The 18,042-nt window shown below is 50.9% G+C and overlaps 1 protein-coding gene across 5 annotated transcripts; it reads right to left on the reverse strand.

The window, feature by feature from the left end:
* Positions 1-2,233: 2,233 nt before the first annotated feature.
* On the reverse strand, positions 2,234-17,687 carry LOC128076157 (G-protein coupled receptor 83-like). 5 transcript variants are annotated; one of them, XR_008204269.1, is made up of 7 exons: positions 12,830-17,687; positions 12,292-12,728; positions 10,117-10,941; positions 9,243-9,368; positions 8,011-8,144; positions 4,873-5,555; positions 2,234-2,540 (listed from the first exon to the last, which is right to left on the reverse strand). XR_008204269.1 is itself a non-coding variant. In XM_052673533.1 (6 exons), the coding sequence occupies exons 3-6, from the start codon at positions 10,498-10,500 to the stop codon at positions 4,961-4,963; spliced, it is 1,239 nt and encodes a 412-aa protein (XP_052529493.1). In that variant the 5' UTR covers positions 10,501-10,938; positions 12,292-12,728; positions 12,830-17,687; the 3' UTR covers positions 4,144-4,960. The 5 variants fall into 5 exon arrangements, 4 of the variants coding, with proteins under 4 accessions (XP_052529493.1, XP_052529492.1, XP_052529495.1 ...); XM_052673533.1 differs by lacking the exon at positions 2,234-2,540 and having other exon boundaries at positions 4,144-5,555; positions 10,117-10,938; XM_052673532.1 differs by lacking the exon at positions 2,234-2,540 and having other exon boundaries at positions 4,144-5,555.
* Positions 17,688-18,042: the final 355 nt, after the last annotated feature.

Consider the following 18,042-nt stretch of genomic DNA (forward strand, 5'->3'; position numbering starts at 1 on the left):
GCGGTACCCCAGCACCTCTCTTTCCAACCAATTAGAAACACAAGCCACAGAACTTTGCAGATGCGGAGCTGTCAGTGATCACATCTTGAAAATCACTGCGCTGCTTTCAGCTCCAAGCAGCCAGCTGAGCTCCTGCCTGAGTGAAAGCCTCCCTCCGAGAATACGCGAGGGTGGGTGGACGTGGTGTGGGCTGCTGTGTGACAGGGATACCTGCAGTACGTCAGAGACGGGAGGAGGAGGTACAACTTACAGACACTACAGCAATGCTAACAGCAAGTCAGTGAGCAGGAATTCCATTTACGTGGATGCTCCCTCTAATTGTTCCTTATGGTTTCCCACAAAGCAATAGTTTCTCTCTCCAGCAGATAAATTAGATGGTCTGTCAATCTGATTTTATAAGTCAATTCGTCTGTTCTTATGTGCCAAGGAGGTTTTTTAATGTGGGCTGTGACAGGAAGAAAAGAAGTCTCTCTAAGTGGCAAACACCTGTGTGGTCGGACCAGGCACTTGATTCCTGCACGACTCAGCTGTTGAGTTTTCAATTTTCCTCTTCTCCCCATCACCCCAGTAGGTGACAGCCACCATTCACAGCTTGCTATGGGCAGTGGAGCACTGCAGGCTCCTGGCGGAGCAGGGAACATGAGCAACGCGTGGCTCGGGGATGCAAATCTGCATTACATGGGCTAAAGTGTTATCTTAACTCCGAATGCTGGCAGCAAAGGAGAAATCACTGCCGGGGAGCGGGATGGTGGGACACAAAGCACAGCTGCTTGGTCTGTAGGGAGACCTCAGCCCCAAGGAATCTCTCCTGCAGACTCCCATGCACTGCAGTGGTCGGGAGCTGCTCCTGCCTGCCCCAACCACTATTTCAGGGCAATGGAACAGAACGGGCACTGGCACAGCTGCGGGGCTGGCAGGGAACAGTGAAGGCCTCGGGAGCACTGGGAAACGGGCCTCAGGGCAGCACAGGGACATGCACAGATCTGGGGTTACTGCCGAGCTCTGAAATTCTGAATCAAACCCAGAGCTGGCTGCGGTGTTATGCTTGGCATAAAACCCAGCCCTCATCCCTCCAGTACTCCTGCTTGGGTCTCACCCAAAGCCAGGCAGATCAGAGGCATTGCTCTCCCAGTCGCAGTGCAGGAGGCAATAGCTGAAGGAGATGGGCATTGGTTTTGGTCTGTGAGAGGGCAGAGCTGTGTCCTGCAAGCGCAGAGAGCCATCCCCTGCTGCACCCTCCTGAGTTCTGTTCACCATTTCCCAGCTATTTCTTCTGGGAGTGTCCCTGTGAGAAATCTGGCTTCTTCTCCCTCTCCTTTCTCAGCCTGAGGATGGACAAGGCTGCTGGTTTCATAGCAGTGCAAGTGGACAGACAGCCCTGGTACTGACCCAGCTGTGTTCCCACCTGCCAGGGCTTGATCTGCACCTGAGAACATTCCCATGTACTCCTTCAAACAGACTCAGGTTTGTACTCCTTCAAACAGACTCAGAAAACTGCTGTTTTCTACCTGGAGAGCTAACTGCTAATAGTTCTGCTCTGCTTTTCCTTCCTGAGCTAATCTTATGACTCACTGTGCATTTCTTTCTGCCTTGCTTTACTAATCTGCTTGGCATTCGGCGGTTTCTTTGTTCATTGTGCAGCAAGGCCGTGTAAGGGATTTGTCTCTGGAATTCAGGTATCCTCCATGCTGTGCTGTTATCGCCTCCATCAGCAGCTCTGCTGTAGGCAGTTGGATGCATCTGGCATGAGCTAACTCAAGAAACGCAGGGCTGTGAATCACTCAGACATCGCTGCTGGATCTCTGCACGCTGCCTGCGCTCAGGCAGTTTCTGTGCAGCAGATTTCTATAAGGTGGTTCCCACCCACACACAGCGTCTGAAGGCGAAGCAATGACTGCAGCACATCAGCATCCATTTACCTGCTGCGCTGGCTCTGACCTTGACTGGTTTTAGCCACTGCAGGAGTATTGTTGCCTGTCGCAGTCCTCAGCCAGGAGAGCCCTCCGAGTTCTGCTGCCCTCCAATTGTTGCCACAAGCCCTGTGCCTGCAGCACAGCAGATGTGACCTTCAGCCAAATAACTCTGCTCAGCTTCCTTCATATAATAGAGTCATAGAATGGCATGGGTTGAAAAGGTCCACAGTGATCATCTAGTTTCAGTCCCCCCTGCCACGTGCAAGCTGACCAGACCAAGCTGCCATGCATCCCCTCCTCTTCTTCATGCCCTTTGTCATGCTGGGGCATCCTCAGGTGATACAGGGCCTCTGGGCAACGGGCTGCAAGGCTCTGAATTTCAATCAGGCAGTGATAGTCACCAGCCCAGATAGCAAAGTCCTTACAGAGCTGCAGTACAGTCAGCTCCTACATTGTGCCCATTTAGGGGAGAAATGCTCAGCAATACAGACGCGTTACAATTTACAGATCTAGGGAAAAAGGCTCAGTTACTCCTCACAGCAAGAGACAGCCATGTGCGTGGCAGGGGACTGGCAGGAGACCAAGGCATGAGCTGAGACCTGCTGCTTGGACCGAGATCTTCAATTCCTCCAGAGAAAGATCACAAAGCCATTTAAAGAAAGGAAAGACAAAAAAGAACACTAATAAATCTCACAGATGGTCTCAGCTTCAGATCTTTCTAAGAGACTTCTGATGCCTGCATGGCTGACAGCAGTGCCAGCACCAGGCGGGGCTCTGAGGGGGCTCTGTCCGAGGGACTGCAGTCTCAGTGCTGAATGTCCAATACTGAAATCCTCTGCCCATCCACCCTGCAAAACAGCCTCGGGGTGGTATCCAGTCCCAGGGTCAGCTCATACTCCAGAATTAGTCTGCAGCACAGCAGCTTTCATTTCAGAATTACAGCGAGAGCCATAGCTTAATATTTCTCATGAAATGATCAGAGTTCCTACTGTTGCCATGGTTATTTCATCGAAGCCTGAGCTAGAACAACGTTGAAAGAAAAAGACAGAGCTCATCTTCTCACTGTGCACACAGTGCTTTATGCACACTGGGATCAAGTTGGACATTTAGATTTGGTTTAAGGGACCTCTGCCTTGGGGCAGCACATTTCTGTGGGATTTCTTTGACCCTTCAGACTACGTGAAGCAGCACGTAACAAACATCAGCCCATCAGCAGCAGCAGCCTGTGGGTGTATGTCTGAAATTCCTGCCTTGAGGAGCACAGGGTTGGAGCAGCCTTATGCTCTCACAGTGCTCTGCAGGTGTCTGGGTCCCCCCGCCATATAGCCATGCTTTTTAAGCTCTCTGTGACCAGAACAAAAGGCAGCTTGTTTTGCTGCACGCTGGCCCAGCACCATCTCCAGGTGGGACCCAGCACCAAGCTGGCTCTGCCAGTGCCCTTGATGGCTGCAGGCTGCATTGGGAGCCATGCATGAGCCAGTGCCAGTATGCCATTCCCATTCCAGCTCCTGTGCTGCTACAGAATGCTTCTGGGGACAGGATGTAGCTTTCCATTTTTGATTGTTTCTTTGGGAAACATTAGCTTTTGTGGGTATTTTTGGCCAGGACAATATAAATAGCCCATAAGAGATGTGCTCCTCCAGGTTGAAATTCCAGGTGAATGCCAAACTGCAATCCATAGGTGATGCCAATGGGTATCAGAATCAGCTGAACAGCCATGAGCAGCAAACAACTCTGTGGGTCACTGAGCCCTTGCCTGCTCATTACCCAATGAAGGCTGTTCTCAAGGTTCACTTAGCACCACTGCTACAGCACTAGGCACTGGGTACCTTTTCTTTTGCTTATCATCTGATCTGAACCCCCTTACCTATTGACAAATAGGGAGTAAACCTTGTTTTCTCAAGGGCTCCTGTAAGAACATACTGGAGAAGCTTAGCAGCAGCCTTCTACAGCTGAGCAACCCCTCACCCAAGCACAATCTGGAAATGTGCAGGCAGAAATGGCTCCTGCAGCTCCCATGCAGCTTCTGAGGAGCAGTGCGATGGGAAGGGGCATCATGGCCAGGCAGGAGCACTGCTTCTCAGTGCTTCTGTTCCACACTGCAAGCAAAGTCACACAGCAAATCTGGTTTCTGTCTGCTTTGATATCCTTTGTCTCTCTGTATTTTTTTCCTCTCTTTCCTTTATTGTCTTCTTTTCTCCATTTGCCTCCCAAGTACAGCTAAATCAAGCTATTCTTCTCAAAACTGTAGAAAGCCTCCCCTTTAACTGTGATTCAATTCAGTTGCCTCAATGAATCTCTTCCACAACAATTAGTAATTATCTAGAATTATTTAATTCTCCAGTTGGTGAATGCTACAGCCCTGATGAATTATTTTGTGGCCTTTAATTCAGTGCCTGTAGGTTTGTTTGCAACGTAATTTAACAGAAATTAAAATAAATTCTCAGTGAACCAAATGACATGAGGTCTGACAGAGATGGAGCTCTACAGCCCCAATACAGTGCTCTGCTCCACCAGCACACAGCCTGGGCTGGGACCAGGGCAAGAGGAGCAGTAGGACTCAGTGTGACACCCACCGCTGACTTCCCCTTACCCTGCTGTAACGCTATAATGCAATCTTAGCAGGGTAGCAAAGACTTTGTTTGCAGCAAGCTAGGATAAGCCCAAGTGCAGCAGCCCTGGATGCAGAATCTACAGAAAAAAAGCTGTTTACCTTTACAAGGCCTCAAGTACACAGGGATCTCCAGAGAGATACCCTCACCTCCACTGCTAGCCCTTAAATGATGTCTGGGCAGGAGTGGATCCTGGATCCATCCATTCCACCACTCAGTGGCACTGTTTGACTTGAGCTCCCCCGGTTGGCCCTGCCTTCCCAGCAGGTGCTGCATCACTTCTTCAAGCCCTGAGTTAGCATTTCTGCTACACCTGCACTCAGCTGGGAGGCTTTAGTATGAATTACATGGGGGAATCCCTGCAGATAAGGTTCACCTGGCTACAAGGGTCCTTCTTTCAGACGCGTGCCAAACTCCGTCCATTGCCACCCTTGCTCACAGGTCAGTGTTGGCTGTCGGGATGAGCACAGCGGAGCAAACGCTGTTTGATGAGGGCCCCTTCGTGCACCCAGCTCGCTCCCCCCAGGCCTCGCGGCAGGACGCGGCCAGGGGCAGCTGCACGGCGCTGCGCGGCTGAGCTGTGTGCTGGCACATGCACAGCAGGGCTCTGAGCTCCGCACGGAAGCTCTCATTCAGCCAGCAGTAAATGAAGGGATTGTAGCAGGTGCTGCTCATAGCAAACCAGTGCAGGGCAAAGTAGAGCGAGTTGTTGGTCTTGATGCCCAGGCTGGAGATGAGCACCACGTAGCAGTTGAGCGGAAACCAGCAGACAGCGAAGACCACCACAACCAGCACCAGCATCTTGATGCTCTTCTTCTTGTTCCTGTGGTGGGCGACGTGCTGCTGCGTGGTGACGTCACCGATGGCATTGCGCAGCCACAGCTTCTTGGCCAGGCGCGTGTAGGTGGCGGTGATGATGAGCAGCGGCAGCAGGTAGAGGAGCAGGAAGGTGGACAGGTCCAGGTACTTCCAGACCAGCTCTGCAGGCTCAGGGAAATCCGGGAGGCACAGACTCCGCACGGTGGCTTCCCTTGAAAACAAGGAGGTGTGTGTGTAGCACGTGGCCGTGCGGATGGGCGCCGCTCATTTGGCAAAACGTGCTGAGGTTTTTGCAGCCCCACTGACACAGCCTGTGTGGTGCCAACAGGGAAGGGGCAGATATTGCTCACCTCAACTGATAAAGGTCGATCAGAGCTGTTTCCCTGAAAACCCTCTCCTTGTGCCCATCACCCTGAGGCTTATGCTCATTTCTGCATGCTTTTGCTGCCTTCTGCCCTACGTTATTCTGCTGTCCCAAAAAAAGAGAACCTGAGAAAGACAGTACAGAGCTCCCCCTCGGAAGCTGCAGCAGATTTTAATTCAGTGAGGCCCTCACATCCTCTTAGAATGACAAAAAGTTGCTCCTGAGGGCTTTTTTTTTTTTTTTTTTTTTTTTTTTAAACTTAAACTCTGTTTTAACTTCTGGTGACTAGATAAGACAAAACAAGGATGTTCATATCTGACAGATTAATTAAATACAACTCATCCATTCAATTCAGCACAACTCTGTTGGCACTTCTCACTGCACCTCCACACCACAGAGAACAGGAACACTGAGTGTTCCTGCAGACATCGAAAACAAAAATGCATTAAGAGAAAGGGACGCTCACAGATCTATTTCCTGGTGATGTTTTCTCCTTTCCTTGTGTCCCTGCCTCTTTCCTCTTGTTCCACTTTGCCCTTTTCAAACCTTGTCCTCTGTCCACTTGTCTCCATCAAGCTGCACTATTTGCTGCAGTATTGATTAATACCTGTAATATCATGTTCTCAGCTTTCGGAGTTGGCTTTTGTGCCACAAATAGAAGGTTAACTGGAAATGGGCAGCACTGAAGGTGTGTGCAAGGCAGGGCAAGGCAGGGCACAGCAAACTGAGAACATGAGGACGTGGAGGACATGGAGGACCCAAGGCCACTCAGCAGGACACGCAGCCACACATGGGCAGCACGGAGAGGCCACATGCCCACCGTGGCTCTGGGCACAGCTCTGAGCACGGCTGCATCCTGGCTCCTGGCTAACATCCCAGGGAAGCAGCTCCTGCTGCTGTCAGCTCCCAGCCAGGGGATCTATTGCTGGTGACATTACCACCAGCATTTTTACTGAATGGAAAACAGCGATGAAAATAACGTGTCCTGGAAGTCCTTATATTGCCAACTGCCCCATGCCAGCCTGAGGCTGGGTTTCCTCTAGGCACACCGAAGGATGAGCACTGACAGGTGCAGTGAAAGAGATAGTGGCATTTGTTCATTCATAAGCAATTTGTTGGGTAACAGCCTGAGCGCAGCTGCAGAGCAGTGCGGGCACTGGAGTAACCCAGCACTCTGTTTACAAAGCCTGAGAGCTGAAGATCTCATATCCCCCGCAAGACACCTCTTGGGCACATAAATCACAGCACGAGCAAGGAGGAGCTGTGGAAGCCCATGCTGCACTCCCGTTTGTGTAACCCATCCACAACCTCTATAAAAAGCCATGCAAGGAGGTGAATGGGCCCCTACAGTGCTGATAGGAATGGCTGTGCTGCAGGAAGACATTCCAAGCCATGAGTGCCCTCAGCAGACAGCACGCAGAGGGGAAGATAAGAGTTTGGTTTTTGTTTCTTTACTTTCTTCCAGTACCTCAGAAGACTTCAGGTGGGTTTGAAGTTCCACCTCCCCTCCTCTCAATAAGTTTTCATTGTGTTCAGCCCAGCAAGGAGCTCCCCGTGCTGTCAGGCAAGCGCAGCAGCACAACTCAGACCTGCCACCCCTGCTGCAGCACTGCTCTGCTCATCAGCCCTGCACTGCAAGAAAAGAAGTAGTGTTTCTCTTCTGCTTCTCCAGCTAATGTAACACCGTGCAGAGCAGCCTCCTGCTTTGAGGAAGGTTCCCCTGCTGCACAAATCCAGAGATAAACACTGAGGAGCCACAATGCATGAATCAGCACATGAAGTTGGGGCTCAGGCCTGGCTGACTCAGAGGCACTCCTACCCCTCCCTGCCTTTCCTGCTCTATACAAGTGCAGATGTACTGCAGATGTTTACACATGCGGTTCACTTTCTCTTCCAAACCACAGCACCTGCTCTCTGTTTCCTCCCTGCCTGCGCATGGGGCCACACAGACACTGTCCTTCTGGGACTACAGAGCTGACTGTGTGCTAAGGGACGAGAAATGGACCCTGGGGGAAGCCAGCCTCTGGGAGACAAACCCACCAGGCACAGAGAACCAGTGAGCGCCCCACGGTGCGCCTATGCCTGGGTGAGGGGCTCAGACTGGCCTCCTCCTGGGAAAAGATGAAAACAAAGCCAGGTTCCACGCTCCTGTGCGCCAAGAGGCTCTTCACTGCAGGCAAGCCTCTGCCATAGGAAATGAGATTTCATTGACACACAGAAATTCCACGGATGGCATCGAGTGCCGCAATGTCTCCCCACAGCTGGGACTCCTCCACCCCCACACTAAGAGCAGAAAGCTCACCTGTAGTTGTACTGGAAGAGCTTCTGGTAGATGGCATGGGGCAGGGAGAAGCAGGCAGCCAGCAGCCAGATCACAGCGATGCTCAGTGCTCCTTTTGTCAGAGACATCCTTTGCTTGAGTGGGTTCAGAATGACCTATAACACAGACTGCACAAGGCTCTTGTGCAAAGTCCTTCCACCAACGCACACATATATAACACATATGTATATATATATGATTTAATGCTATTTAGAAAATAACAGCCATGATTAGGGGAAAGTCCTGCATATCAGAGTGACCTAGAAAATGGGAAACAGTTAATTTCTCAACCTGCTCAGAAGTGCTTTCAGATAAACTTTTTCCTCTATTTCTTTTCTGGGAGAATCATTTTCTTTAAATTTTGTAAAAATAAGTGGAAAAAAATAATCCTGTGCAAATTTCTTCACTTCTGGGTACGTCCTTCCATTCAGTATAAATTATGTAATGAAGCGTGGTTTGTTTGAGCTGAGCCCTCTGCCCATCTGGAGACATTAGCTTAGCCTTCATGAAGCTTCCTGAGTTAGATGAAAAGATTTCAGGAGCTTATAGAAGCTCAGCATGTGAAAAATTCTGTTTTGGTAGAGGAAAGAAGAGCAAGTGCCTGATAGAAGAGCACAGCCTGGTCTACCTTCTCCTTCCTGCTCTCGCAATACATGGAGCGCTCAGTGCAGCAGGCAGGTAATGCAGTCTGGCAGCAGGCAGTGATGAGCAATGTCTTCTCACAGCTCCAACATGCCCCCCAGTATTCCCACAGCAGCCCCTCACCCTGCTGCTCCCCTTCATGCTGCTCCAGCATCAGTCCTGCAGTTACACTTCACCAACTGGGATTGCTTTTTACTGATGCAGAGAGCTGAGAACCTCTGCCACCTCAAAGCACCCTGCAGCTCAGTGGTGCAGCAAACAGCCAGTGCTGTTTGAGAACACAACAAGCAGGCAATCAGGTCAGAATTTAAGGTCAGGATGTTAGATGTGTTTTACCTGTTTGACTTAGAAAGCTGAAAAGCTTGAAAATATCCCCTGCATAGCTGAACCACTGCTTTGCTTTTGGCAGTGGCTCTGCTGCCTTTCAAGACCCCCACTGCAAACAAAACCCATGCACACCTATCAGCCATGCCATGGCAGCTTGCTTTAACCACCACAAACATAAAGCTCAGCTGGCATCGAAGGGGCTTGGGAGGAGCTGTGCAAGAAGGTGTGGGAGAGCAGGGCCTCACCTGGTGCCTGTCCAGGGCGATGGCTGTCAGGGTGAGCGTGGAGACGTGCAGCGAGCAGTACTGCACGAAGCGGCTGACGTGGCACATCGCCTTCCCAAAGATCCAGGTGCTGTTCACAAACCGAACCTGAGGAGAAAACAAAAGCCATCAGCAACCAAACTCCCAGGGAACACCTTGGGCTGCACCTGACCTTGCTGCTGCCCTTTGGCTGCTGGGCAGCTCACACAAAATCCACGAAGCAGCAATGTGGGATGTTGAAGCACCCTTACATAAGAGCTTATAAGTTAAAATACTGAGTTGAAATGAGTGGTGCTGTTGCAGCCCACCCAGCTTATCCATATAAATAGCATCTACAAACAGCAGTAATTACATCTTTATTATACCAATAATTACATTTGGACAAAGTGGCCGTGCCCTGCTCCTCTGCCACTCCCTGCACATCTGGAGGGCTTTCACTGAAGTCTTTACCTAGCTGCTCACTGTGAGGGACTTGGCTGTTTTTCCCCCAAGCTACGACCAGCAGCCACATTGCTCTGAACCCTTGGATTTAAAGTTTGACTTTGCAGTCCTGCTGCATGCATGTTATCGGTTCTGACAAACCCAGACATCCACTCTGCAATCCCCAAGCAGCTCTCCTGACCTGCGGCAGTTTGTCAGCACACCTAGAGAGACTTCAGAGTCCTTTAGGAAACAGAGTCCAACAGAGCCAAGGGAGCCCACAGTTTGCTGGACGTTGCTTTACCTGTGCAGCAGAGCCATCCATTAGGCTTGGCTGCGTTGGGTTCACACCTCAGTTCTAGCACAGCAACCACCGGACTGCATATTTCTGGGGCGAGTGCCCCCGGCCAACAGGACTGCCCTGCGTGCCACCTACCAGAGTGAAGGGCGTGTTGAGCAGTGTGATCATGATGTCAGACACAGCCAGGTTGACGATGAACAGGCTGGTGGCCGAGTGCATCCTCTTGTTCTTCAGCACCACATGGCACACCAGCACGTTCCCAAAGAGAGACACGATGATAATCACTGAGTACACCACGATCAGGAGAGCCTTCACAGTTGGTTTCTGGGATTCTGGCTCGTATCGAGCCAGCTCCGCAAACTTCTCCCACTCCACAATGCAGCTGTCTGTCCAGTTGAAGGCGGTCCTGTTGGTTGCTTGGTAGATGGACATGAGTTTGGTCAAGGAATAGTAACGGTCAAACTCCTCAAGATAAGCTGCTATCTGTGCCTGGTGGGATGGAAGCAGCACGTGAGGCATGGTGGGTGAACCCAGGTCGTTGCTCAGCAGGGCATCACCGGGCTGCCGACACAGCAGTGGCCCACCAGCCACACCTGCTCAGCTCTCTGGGAAGCTGGTGAAGATGCAGCTGGCACCGCGAGCAATGCCTGTAGGTGCACAGCCTCAAAGGTGCAATGGGCTCCCAGGGAGCAGCACCAGGGAGAACTTACAGCAGAGGCCTCTGCACAGGGCTGGTTTGGGACTGTGCACTCCCAACTCCTCTGCATACCAGGAGCTGCAATAACTCCACAGGTGGGCTGGAGAGATTAACTCATTATTACACAGAGCACGTGTAGGAATGGGCATTTGTCAGGTTGTTTTTATTCGTTCTCAGGTGAGTGCACTTTTCCTCCAACTTTCAGGGAAGGATGTTCTGGTGCTGCTCTCATCCCATACTTCAGAACAGTTGTTTCTTTTCTGCTGAAAGATTAAACAAGTTCATTTAGGGTGTCATTTTTGAGATCACAGCTAGCTGTTGTATGCACCTAACCCCAGCAAGTACCCTGGAGTTGTTCAGAACTTGAAAAATCACATCAGAAGTTAACTTCAGTCTATCTCATACTTAAAAAAAAAACCACAAAAATAGCTAAATTCTGTTCAGTTTCATTTCCAGGGAGAAAGCAATCTGCCCAGCAAAGGCAACACTCAGCAGTAAAGAGGTACACAGGTCAAAAAACACCCTCAGAGCATATACAAACCAGCACAAAGCATCAGAAAACTCATCAGGCATAAAAATCACTACTTTCTCACCTCTCAACCTCCTTTTCTCGTTTTTAGGTATTTCTGGTGATTTCAGATTGATCTGTTGTTGTTAGGAACTTAAGAAGCACTCACACCATTACATCCAGCTATGCAGCACACAGGAGGAGAAAGTTGTTTGGAAAGCATCAGGATTTCAGCAAGGAGATGCCTTGTTTTTGTGCCCCATGGCTGTGTACACAAATAGTGATCTCGTATGGAGGGCAGGATTAAGAAGCAGCATTCTCGGAGCTGCAGAAACTCACCAAGATGTCAGGAGGCCGCAATGCTCACCCAGCAATGCGAGCACCCAGAACTGCACCCACCTGGGTGGATGCCCACCGGGGTGCTGAAAGGCCCACAGTGAGGACCCTGTGCTATCACACCAAGGAGCTGAGCCAGCCCAAAATCAAACAAGTGGTGTTCCCAGCTACTGACCTGGCCGACCTCATGGCTTATTTCTCTCAAGAGAGGCTCAGGAACAGGAGAGCTTAAGGAGATGATGGAGCTGTGACCTGATTTTCCAGCATGGAACTCCTTAAGAATTTCTGTATCAGTCAAACATGAAGCAATTGTTGGAGCGCGGCACTGGCTGCAGCCTCAAGCAGAGCAAAGGTGCAGCAGGGACAGCATCCTGCTCTCCTGAGGAGGTGCATGCACTCTGCACCACAGTTTAATACAACAAGCGTTCAGCTTTATAACTCCAAGTAACCCGAAGGATCAGAGAGGGAAATTCCACCCAGCTCAGCCTTCCCCCGCCCTTCTGCCGCGGGTGCCTGCAGGCGGCCGCAGCACCCACGGCTCCAGCTCAGCCCTTTCTGTTGCAGAAGCGCTCACCTTTCATCACAAAGAATTTAAAGGCACCTCAGCGACAACCGTCTGTACGACCTGAACTCTAAACACAAAGCAACGCTTCACCCCCCGAACCGAGCAAGCCTCTAGGGAAGAGCACGCAGGGCGCAAAGCGCGAGTTAAACGCGGTTTCCCAACAGACTCCAAATAACAGAGGGAGAAAAACTCCCCGCCCCTTACCGGCTGTGCCGCCGCCGGCAGCTCCGGCTCGGACCCCTTGGGGCTCGAAGCTCCGCCGGACCCGCGCAGCGCGGAGCCGCCGCGCCCCACACGTGCAGCCCGGGTGCAGCTCCGCGCCCCGCTGCGCTCCTCTGGCTTTAGCGGAGATCGGCGCTCGGAGGCAGAGCCCGACGGCGCGCTCCGTGCCGGACTGTCGGAGCGGTCGGAGCACGGCGGGGAGCGCGATTCGTCCGCAGGTGTGCGTGAGGTTCATGAGAAAGCAGCGCCGCGGCTCCGGGAGCGCCCTCATGTATCGCCGCGCCGTCGGTGCGCACGTGCTTCGCGGGCAGGTCAGGCAGAGTGAAGCTTCCCGCACGGAGCGCTGTGGGAACGCTCCGCTGCGGCTCCCGCGCAGAAGGGGAGAGCGTTGCTCGCTCAGAATGTTGTGCCTCCTATTGCTACAGTCAGAAAGGTTAACGTGGTGGAACGGTGATACAGGAGTGAAACAGCAAAAGGGATTAACGCGGATGGGACGGTGTTACAAAGGGAAAGCGCTCACCCGTCTCCAAAAATCTCGGCTCACGAGGAAACTCTACAAGAGGGAATCTCCACCCAGAGATCCTTCCCCGGTGGGGGTCACCCCTTCCATGAGGTCTGTGAGAGGTGCAGCCAGGCTCCACCCTTCCTGTCACACAGCTGAATCTCCTTCACCTGCGCTCCCAGGGCTGGCCGGGTCCTTCCCCCAGGCGATCCACCAGTGGTTCAGACCCGAACTCAACAGTTCCCATACACCTACCTACGTCCATGGAAACTCCAACGAATACAAAAGTGCAATAACACTATTTGAGAAAGTTCTCAGTTGCAAAATACTGTTTTTCAACTTAGTCACCACCGTTAAGTGTGTGTTTTCACCAGCAGTGAGCAAGAGCTGCATAACATGCTTATAAATATCTGCACCAGTGGAGGTGAGCTGCTGTCACCTGCTGAAATGCACCACCCGCTCCTCGCTGTGCTCACATGCACTGTTTGGTCTCTGTAAATGCTCAGCAAGATGAATGGCAATTGGTGCCATCTTTTCTGCATAGAAAAATTCCGTGCCGACCATTTGCTCCGTATGTACTTCTATGTCAGACACCGTTTTGTCAGACCACCTTTCTGCTGCCATGGATCACACAGCAACAAAATGTGATGGAATATCGATGGGAAGGTTCAGCTTCTGCTGCCAAATCTCACCAGCGTCCACCTCTGACCAACATAATAACACAGGAGCCATTTCTTTTGTAGCAGCCCTCATGGTCCACAAACTTCATTCTCTCATTGTAAGAGGGTGGAATAGAGCAGACAGGATGCTCAGTGCATGCAGTGAAATTGTCACATCTCTTTGGATACGGGCTGTTCGCCAGTTCTTGTGAAAAAAAAAGAACAGGATTCTTTTCTTCTAGTTCTGAGACATTTGGATGATCTCAAAAGTCATCAGCAGGAGCAGGAAGGACACGTTGGCCACCCATCCATGTGGGCTGCCCACACACACAACCCTGATGCAGAGGATGGAAGTCTGATCTCCACAGATTAATTCCCAGAACAGCAGGTGAAGGAAGTCAGTGCCTATGGCACCTTTCTGATGGGGCAGTGCTGCGAAGGCCGGCTGGAGGCTCAGTGGAGATCTCTGCATTTCATGGGGCTCTGGATCCTCCCAGGTGCGTAGAGCCCTGCGGCGCCCTGTGGGCACGGAGCCCTGCAGCATCCCTGGGCACACAGCATCTGCATGTATGGGTAATGCAATTAACAGAGAACAAAAATCACAGCAAGCACAACAATCTCCAAGCTTGAAATCTTGAAGTGGGGCTTTTAGTGGAATTTCAGCCCTGATGGATTCTTCTTAAATAAGCACTCTTCCCGGGCCTGAATCCTTCTTGGCAGATGCAGACACAGCCTCACAAGAAACAAAGGTGATTTTGGTCTCAGACACAGATATTGGAAGATACGTGTTTGAACTGGAGATGGTAGTCATTTCAATTTCCACCATGTGCAGCTCACACCTTATTAAAAAGAAGAAAGGTTTTGGATTCTGTCCTCCTCCCATCTCCTCTGTGGCTGTGGCTCTGTCTGCAGCCACTTTCCCTCTGCACAGGGGAACCCAGCCCATGTCTCCTTCCCAGAGTGGGGTGTCCTGAGTTACCGTGTGGTTGGAGTTGGCCACAGCCACATAACCTCTCTCAAAGCACGCAGACAGCGATGAACCTTTTCACAATTGCACACTTCTGCAGTTCAGGCACCTGGTGCAGCTGGTGCTGCGTCTGCCAGAGGCTTTTGGAGAAACCAGTGAAAATCTTTGCAAATAATAATAAATAGCAGAGGCACTGCTCTGAAATGGGAATCCTCCCCATCGGAGGGAAGAGACAGCCTTGGGATGGATGTTTCCTGGGGTCTAAGTGCTGCCCACCCCAAATCTGTGACAAACCTCCAGTTGCTCTCAGCAGGAGAGGAGTGAAGTTTGTACTTACTGTACCTTCTTGCCTGAGGCACGTAAGGACATTCTGCACAAGTGATCTTGTAGGTCTCTTTTTCTTTTTTTTCCTCTGAAGCCATTTCCATCTGGACTATGAGATTCCTTGCATCTGAAGAGCCATTGCCTTATTCTGTCTATAAGCCTGTGTGTGCTTCCTGTCTTGCCCAATGTGGTGTTGGCTTTATACTGCCAGCACATTCAGAAATTAGAGCAGTGAGCTTAATCAGATCCTCAGCAGGATCTCAGAAACATTATCTTTCTTCAGATGCAAAGGATTTATTTGCAGGTATGCATTAGAACCTCCTGAAACATTCAGAATGAAACTCAGTGCAGTCCCATCCCTGCATCCTATCTTCCTTTCACAGTAATCCCCACTGACCCTCAGCTGTGTTTAGTTCCTGCATGCAGACAGGTGAGCAGAGATGGAGGGCAGCCCACTGTGCTGAAATCAGCTGAAATCAGGCTGTTTTAACACAACTCACATCAACAACAAGTGCTGTGCCGTGGCTTCCAGGCTCCCACCTGGCAGATGTGCAGCAGATCTGGGTGCTGCCCACTGTGCCTGCATGGCAGTTCCCCCACATCCATCCCTCACCTGTCCAGGTGTGCTGGGAGAGCAGCGCCTGAGCTGTGGAAGAAAATTGTTCAGGGTTTTCTGTGTTGATTTCCTTCAGCAAAATGCAAGTTGCCCACATGTCTGGGGAGGCTTTGCAGCTGAAGATGTTAAAGGCATTCAGTATTTTTCCTTTGGGTGTCTTTCTGCTAAATGCCAGAAGGTTAATTTGTCTCCTGAAGGGTTGGGAGCTCTCTGGAGAAATGCAGAGATGATGCTCAGACATGAAACCAGAGGCATTGTAAGTTCAGAGCCACAAGAAAGCTCCTTTGCTCTCAGATATTGATATTTATTGCCATCATTATGTTTTGAGGTACAGAAGGTGAAGCCGATGCCCTGCAATACCTTCTGCCATGCATGGCACCCACAGGCACAGCTCAGTGTGTGCAGCTGCTCACCTTTCCCTCATGTGATGCGTGTAAAGCCAGCTCGAGTGCACACAGGGCAGCCAAGGTCTGAATTCATGACTTCTGAACTGCACCAGGCTGCTCCCATCAGCCCCGTGCCCTCAGAGCTCAGCTCTCTGCCACGGCTGTGAGCCTCCCTCCATAGAGCTGAGTGGAGCTGTGCCAACCTGGGCTAAAGATAAGGATACTATGGGATTAGGCAGTGGTGAGACAGGTTAGTTTTACCCTACTGGTGAGGTGCTGCTGCTCTAGTAATGCACATCATAAGCCAGTGGGTGGAGGGATAAGATCCATAAGAATGGCTTCAATGGCAGGAACAAGAAGAAGACAACAGAGCAATTGCAATTGCGTTTTGCAATTTTTTTGTCCTTTTTATCCGTTACAATCACACGGACTGCCATCAGCTGTGCACTCCGTCCCCACCTGACAGCTGGCCGCACGGTTTCCATGCAGAATGAAGGCAGCAGAGAGCAATGAGAGCAGCAACTCCTGCCGGCACCTTTGTGCCCGTGGCAGCTGAGGGCACAGCAGCACACCGCAGCCCTGGCGATGGGAGGAGCAGAGCCCGGCGCTTCTGACGTTTTCTTTTGCAGTGGTAAAGCTGCGGCTCCCGCAGCCTCCAAGCCTTTCACAGCCCTGATTGAGTCCTTCCTCCTAACAGGTGTTGGAATACAGGACGGAAAAAGAAACCAAATCCACTTTTCCTTAACAGAAAACTCACTGCTAACAGAAATGGAAAAGGTCAGCGAATACATTTACTTCTTCATCTGCAGGAACACATTTTACTTTTTGGTGCACAGTGTGTGAAAATGCAGTAACATAAGTGAGAAACACCCGAGTCCATTGTGAGACCACGCAGCAGCACTGAGCAGCACACTTCTTCCTGCACCCACACGGAGCCCTGCTGCCTTGGTGGAAGGCTCAGAGCTCATTCCCCATTCAGTCCTGAGCACAAGCCCTGAACACAAGTCTGCCTGCATGCACCCTGCTGGTCCGAGCCTGCAGAGCTGCAGCTGTGCAGGAAAACTTTGTTAAGGGGATCCGACCGTCTGGATCTCCTCCTGCCCCCCAGGGCTCCTCCTGGGTTAATCTGAGCATGCAGGTCTTGTCCAGCCCAGAGCTCAGGTCCCACCCATTCTCCTTCCAGTTTTCATCCCTGCCCCAGCTGAACCTGTTAGGAAACGTAACACAAATAAAGTCCCCTTTGCTTTTCTCTCTCCCATCTGACGCATTTAATATCAAGTGGCCCTGGGATCAGGTGGATTCATCTTTCAAGCATATTTTCTTTTTTATGACTATGCTGAGCCTGGAATTTAAATGCATGTTAATGTTCTGTGTTTTCTCTTGCACCAATTAGCCCGGCAAGCACAGAAGCCAAATCTTTCCTGCAGGTGCATAGATGGCCTCAGAGGAGAAATGCCATGAACCTCTCCTTACTTTGTTCTCTTTGTTAGTTTAGGAGTATGAACAATTAAAACTGAAGAGGTCTTTCCTTTTCATACAGAAAATGTATTCCAAACGCAGGGCCTGGCGAGAAATTTTCCTCATTCTATTCAGTTTGGCTGTGTTAATGAACAGAGTATAATCTAAGTGAAAAGCTGACAGCCCATCCAGGTTGCTGTGGTCACTGCTGCTGCTGAGGAGGAGGAACACCCAGCACTGACCTACACTGAGCTAAGGAACTGAACACTAAAATCCTCCTGTTAGGAAAAGTCATCTCTTGTCAACATTGGAGATCTCAAACGAGAGCACAGAAAAACTTCTGGGCTATTGTCCTCTGTTTATTTTTGCAGCCTAAGCTGCCACTCTGATTCAGGATTAGTGTTTATCCCAAAAGAGAAAATGGTGCAGAAGAATCTGTTACAGCTACATGGGGCTGCGAACAAAGACAGGCCAATATGCTGCGTTGCCTGCATTTAAAGCAATCATAAGTGAACAGCCTCCTCACATGCAAGGAGCAGCTCATTGTCAGAAAGATGAGTGCTGAGGCTGCAGGGAGTTCCAAGGCAGCAGCATCTCCACACACAGCTTTGGATACAGCAGAAGGCCCCAGGAAATGTGGGCTCTCTCCTTGTGAGTGCAGCTGAGAGTAACACCTGAAGGGCTGAACTCTCATCGGCTCAGAAACAGTGCTTTCAAGCACCACCACACAGCACCTTCTTTCAGAGCAGTGCAGACCGTTTGAGGCAGAGCCTCAATAGCTGCTGAGGGCAGCAGAGGCACAAAGGGCAGCTCTGGGCACT

Source organism: Tympanuchus pallidicinctus, unplaced genomic scaffold, assembly GCF_026119805.1.
Source record: "Tympanuchus pallidicinctus isolate F22 unplaced genomic scaffold, pur_lepc_1.0 scaffold13, whole genome shotgun sequence".
In the NCBI taxonomy this organism is placed as follows: domain Eukaryota; kingdom Metazoa; phylum Chordata; class Aves; order Galliformes; family Phasianidae; genus Tympanuchus; species Tympanuchus pallidicinctus.

Bases quoted from the DNA above. Each gene is read 5' to 3' on its own strand.
- LOC128076157 (XM_052673535.1), bottom strand. From the start codon at position 10,500: ATGCCTCACGTGCTGCTTCCATCCCACCAGGCACAGATAGCAGCTTAT. The intron at 8,145-9,242 runs GTGAGGCCCTGC...TCTGTGTTATAG, and splicing joins TCGCCCTGGACAGGCACCAG to GTCATTCTGAACCCACTCAA. The intron at 5,556-8,010 runs GTGAGCTTTCTG...CTTGTTTTCAAG, and splicing joins CTCTTCCAGTACAACTACAG to GGAAGCCACCGTGCGGAGTC.